Source organism: Nicotiana tabacum, chromosome 6 (assembly GCF_000715075.1).
Source record: "Nicotiana tabacum cultivar K326 chromosome 6, ASM71507v2, whole genome shotgun sequence".
NCBI classification, from domain to species: Eukaryota; Viridiplantae; Streptophyta; class Magnoliopsida; order Solanales; family Solanaceae; genus Nicotiana; species Nicotiana tabacum.
In genome coordinates, this window is record NC_134085.1 from 143,526,159 (window position 1) to 143,531,497 (window position 5,339).

General features: G+C 33.9%; 1 protein-coding gene across 1 annotated transcript; it reads left to right on the plus strand.

The window, feature by feature from the left end:
- The first annotated feature begins 874 nt into the window (after positions 1 to 874).
- Positions 875 to 3,054, plus strand: LOC107783818 (GDSL esterase/lipase At4g10955-like). The gene is made up of 3 exons (XM_016604838.2): positions 875 to 1,056; positions 1,385 to 1,501; positions 1,798 to 3,054. Exons 2-3 carry the CDS (start codon positions 1,440 to 1,442, stop codon positions 2,792 to 2,794), a joined length of 1,059 nt encoding a protein of 352 aa, XP_016460324.1. The 5' UTR covers positions 875 to 1,056; positions 1,385 to 1,439; the 3' UTR covers positions 2,795 to 3,054.
- The last annotated feature ends 2,285 nt before the right edge of the window (positions 3,055 to 5,339 follow it).

Here is a 5,339-nt window from a genome sequence, read left to right on the forward strand (position 1 = left end):
AATAAAGGAAGAGTGGGTGGAGATAGCGTGTGAAAATTTTATAATTTACAATTACATAATAAATAAAATAAAAATAATAAATAATATTATTAATAAATTTAAATATTAATCTAAGTAGTTGAATAAAAGTTAACAAAAACATTTACTATAATAAAAAAAAAACTAAATTCATCTATAATATATTATAATCTATCTATTTATCTATATTATATTAAAAGGAGAGAAATATGCATCTATATCTTCTATATTATCTTCTATATTTGATTAGTACTGATATTATTTCAATTATAGGTGAAATTCTAAATGAGACAAATTAATTAAAACATCATATAAAAATGTACAAAGTAAAGGATGGAGATAATTTGTTGATATTTATAATATTTATTAGTTTATAATAACTTTAGACTTTTGAAGATGAACGTAACAATGGAATAAAAGTTTCGAGAAATCATTTTGGGAATAAGAAAATAAAAATTTATGTTATATTGAAAGGAGAACAATTGAGATTAAGTCAAGTGACAAGCTAATGAAATGTAATGAGATAATATTAAGTATAGTAGATTATGTAATAAAAAAAATGATGAACTAAAAGTAATTCGATGACTATGAATCCTTTTATAACTTTATAAGATTCTTTTATTGGGTATGTTTCCTTGGGTAACAAGAAGGTAATTAGAATTTGATTCAAGTATATGATATAATGTGCTCAAACAAGTTAGGTCACATGACATAATTTACATTCTTTAATATTATCCGCACATTGTACGGGTACTAATACTAATTAACTTTTAAAAGGTAAAAAAATACTTTTAATATAGTATAAATATATGACATTTCCTTATTTATTGTCCTTAGGAACCTATTGAGAGTTTTGGCGTTTACCAAACCTTAGACTTGGTAAAGCTCTCCTTTGGACTTTGGTGCGCCAACTCTTTTCTCCTACATTTCCTTCTCCTATACTAGTAGTTTCTGCACACCTTTTCTTTCTCTCAACTTTGCCTGCAGATTTTGAAGTGGGGTATGTTTGATTATCATCCATACCGGCCTACTGCTCAGGTAATTTTCTTCTCATGTAGATATCACTGGATACTATTTTATATTGTGCTTTGAACAACTCGATTCTGATTCATTCTTAGAACTGTGTGTTTTCAACTTAGTGTTTCATTTGATCGAATTTGATGTACATATCTCATCCTGAATTCATGTATGCAAATTGATATTGCAATGTCTGTGGACTACTAAGCATTTCATCATTTCATGAATTTACTCCTTGTTAGAGTTCTTTGATACATTGAATGATGGAGTAATTAAACACATTAAAAGTCGGTCTCACAAATATTGAGACAATTAATTTCCAATAATGTGCGTGTGTTTTTGCTTTCAGTTCATGACACATTGTTCTATCCAACGCCAGAAAAGAAGGGGAATTTCTTGTTTTGATGGCTTCTGAAAGGGAGATATTCAGCCTATCGGGTCCATTATACCTCACTGCTATTGATTGGTAAGGGCATCTCCTTATAATCTCCATTTCTGGCTGTTGATTAAGTTGTCTAAGAAGAACTAGCTTGGCATCACTTTGAGATGGTTAGAGATGTTAATTTGATTTCCCTTTCAAATAAAAGGAAAATATGAACTACAATTCCTCGTATTTATAACAGATCTATGAAATCGGTATCTTTGCTACAACTTTTAAAGGATGGTCGCATTAGACATTGACACAAATTAAAATCTGTAATCTTTAGTTAAAGTTACATGTAGTTGACTTTAAAATTTGAGTCAAGTTTTCATCATTTACAGGAGAAATACAGATCATAGGAGGAGTGTAGCAGCCAGCTTAGTGCAGAGTGTGTACGTTCTTGAACGTGACCGCCAGCAAAATCGTCTAGGCCCTAAAGCCCTGGCTCCGCCCTGGTGGGAATTCTTCCATTTTCGTTTAATCCAAGTCTCGGTGGACAATGAAGATCAATCTTACTTCGGCGCCATTTTCGAATACAAATATCCAAATTCTCATTTCAACTACTCTTATTACTCAATCCACGGTCAGAATCAAAATCCACCAAAGTATGTGATCGCCTTTCGAGGCACAATTGCCAAAAAAGATAGCAGATCACAAGACTACAAGTTGGATTTTAAAGTCATTCGCAATAATCTTCACAATAGCTCTCGCTTCCATATTGCACTTCAAACTGTACAAAGCATTGTTCAAAATTACGGGGCCTCAGATATTTGGCTGGCGGGTCATTCATTGGGTTCTGCAATTGCATTAACAATTGGAAGGGATATGGTACTTAAAATGGGGAGTCATCTCGAAACATATTTGTTTAATCCACCATTTGCATCTCTTCCTATAGAGAAAATCAAGAACGAGAAATTGAAGCATGGAATCCGCTTTGCTCATAGTGTTGTCAAAGCTGGACTTGTTGCTGCCGTCAAAAGTCACAGGCCAGATTCTCCACATAAAAGTGATCAATTTACTGTATTATCTGCATGGGTTCCTTACTTATTTGTGAATCCATCAGATCCTATTTGCTCAGAATATGTTGGATATTTCGAACATCGGGAAAAGATGGGTGCGATTGGCGCTGGGGAAATCGAACGAATTGCCACGCAGAATTCAATAAGAAGTATTATTTCGACTGCTATAGGAAAAGAGTCAGAACCGTCGCACCTACTTCCTTCGGCTTTTGTTACTGTTAATTTGAGTCCTCCTCCAGATTTCAAACGAGCTCATGGAATCTACCAATGGTGGAAACCTGATTTACAGTGCAATTGTAAGCTTTACCAGTTTCGATAAGATTTGATATTAATTGTTTGTGAATTTTTAAAAGCTGTGGCTTATGCGGCACAAAGTGTACAAAGCTGGGGTGCTAGATGGACAATTTGATTAATTACAGGGATCAAGAATATTTTTTGTCATGGGATGAATCTGAATTTGTTTTATTTGCAGTTAGATTGTGTTCTGTTCCGTATTGAGATTACCCATTAAAACATTAAAAGAAGAAAAATACACATCTATTTATTCATTTAGAATTTAAATAAATACCCTTTTTGACATTTTGGTGTACTTGGGTTAAGTACTTAAGGGCTATGTTGTATTGTGCTGAATGTTGGCTAGTCAAGAAATCACATGTCCAAAAGATGAGAGCAACATAAATGAGGATGTTGAGAAGAATGTGTGGGCGTACCGGGAAAGATAAGATTATGAATGAAGTTATTAGGGACAAAATGGGAGTGGCCCTTTGGAAGACAAATTGCGGGAATCGAGGCTGAGATGGTTCGGACACGTGATGAGGAGAGACACCGATGCCCCGGTTAGGAGGTGTGAGAGGTTGATCATGACGGGTTTGAGGAACGGTAGAGGTAGGCCAAAGAAGTATTGGGGGGAGGTAATTAGGGAGGACATGACATTGCTTCAGCTTACCGAGGACATGACCCTTGATAGAAAGGTATGGAGGTCAAGAATTAGGATTGTAGGTTGATAGGTAGTTGAGAGTTTCTCCTAATCGTATCAGTAATATTAGTACTATTCTTATAATTTCGTGTTCCTAGATCTTTGTTATCCCATATTGTGTCATTCTTAGCAGTTTATTAGTAGTATTCTCATACTTCTTACTTTTAGATCTTTGTTATTACATATAGTGTCTTTATTTTTCCTGTGTTGTTATTGTTGTTGCTTCCTGTTTGTGTTTCTTAAGACAAGTCTATTGGAAACAACCTCTCTACCCTCACAAGGTGGGGGAAAGGCATGCGTATACCCTACTCTTCTCAGACCCGCTTGTGAAATTAGAATAGATTTTTGTTGTTGTTGTTTTTGGGTTAAGTACTTGTCGTTATTTGTAAAATTTTAGTTTAATCTGGTGCAATGCTTGATTCAAACTAGCTATAATTTTGGTAACGATCCTTATAACATTAGTGACTATTTTATTTTATTTTTACTAGAAAAAAATTATTATTGGCATAAGTTTGCTATAAACACAAATGAATACGATCAATAATGAGAAAATAAATTTTCAATGGATTAGGATGCGAGTACTAGTCATGTTAATTAGTTCGTGTGAAGAAAGAATAATTGGAAAGTTGAAGTCTTCTTAGTGAAAGAAGCTCCATCTTCTATCTAAAAAATTCCTAAACTACCTTACCCAATTTCACTAGCTATATCTAATCCAAATATGGATACTGATATGGAGATGGCTTTAATTCCTCCTAAATCATCTGACATTAGCATAGATTATACCTCCAAAACTTATGCAAATCAACAAGCCTCATTTAAAGATAAATTAATTGGGAGAGAGGAAGGGACGGACATCATAATTGAAACAACCGTTCCACTATCCAATGACATTCATACTTCCTCCTCACCAAGACATGCAAATTATAATCCATCAGGGAAAAGAAAAATTTCCATCTCTCAAGAAGATCGAAATTGTATGTATATGCCTTGAAAATACTCCATAATCATAAAATTACAAGGAAAAAGAACTCTTCACCAAATCCTTAGAAAAAAAGTTCAGGAATTATGGAAAGTGAATGAAAACTTTCCTCTAATTGACCTAGGATCAGATTACTATATTGCAAAATTTCAAAAGCAAGAGAGCATGAATTCAATTCTTCAAAACGGACCATGGTTCATCTTTGGTCATTTCCTCTCATGCCAAAGGTGAGAACCAAACTTTGTAGTTTCTGATGCTAAACAAATATGTACTGCTGTTTGGATCCGTCTTCCAAATTTACCTACTGAGTTTTATGACAAGATTATTCTTCAAAAGATTAGAAATTCTATTGGGAGACTCCTAAAAGTTGATGCGTGTACATCATCTACCTTAAGAGGGCGTTATACTAGACTATATGTGAAAGTTTCGATGGACAAACCTGTGACAAAATTCATATTTATTAAAGAGCATAAACAAATAATTGAATACGAACGAGACAAAATTCTGTGTAAAAAATGTGGTTCATTAGGTTAAATTTTAGCCTATTGCCCTACAACATTAATTCCACTGTCCCGGGTGGAGAATAATAAAGAAGGAGTAGTACAACATCAAGACACTCAAAGTTCACACAAAACAAGCAATGAGGATGACTGGCACACTGTATCCTTTCAAAAATAAAGAAGATCGAATAAGAAGATTCCAAAGGCAGGCAAAGAGACAACAATGGAAGCAGGTATTGATGTTAAAATATTCAATGCCTCCACAAGTAAGTATATCAATAATCAAAAGTTGAAATTTGTCAATAAGGAATCTAACTCCTTGTCATCTAGCAATGGTAGTATGGTTCATGCTCGAATGGCTAATACCACCAATGCCATGATGACTGAGAAAACAACTGGTTTTCAGTTA

Coding starts and splice junctions, on each gene's coding strand:
- LOC107783818 (XM_016604838.2), top strand. CDS start 1,440: ATGGCTTCTGAAAGGGAGATATTCAGCCTATCGGGTCCATTATACCTC. Junction 1,502..1,797: donor TACCTCACTGCTATTGATTG/GTAAGGGCATCT, acceptor CATCATTTACAG/GAGAAATACAGATCATAGGA.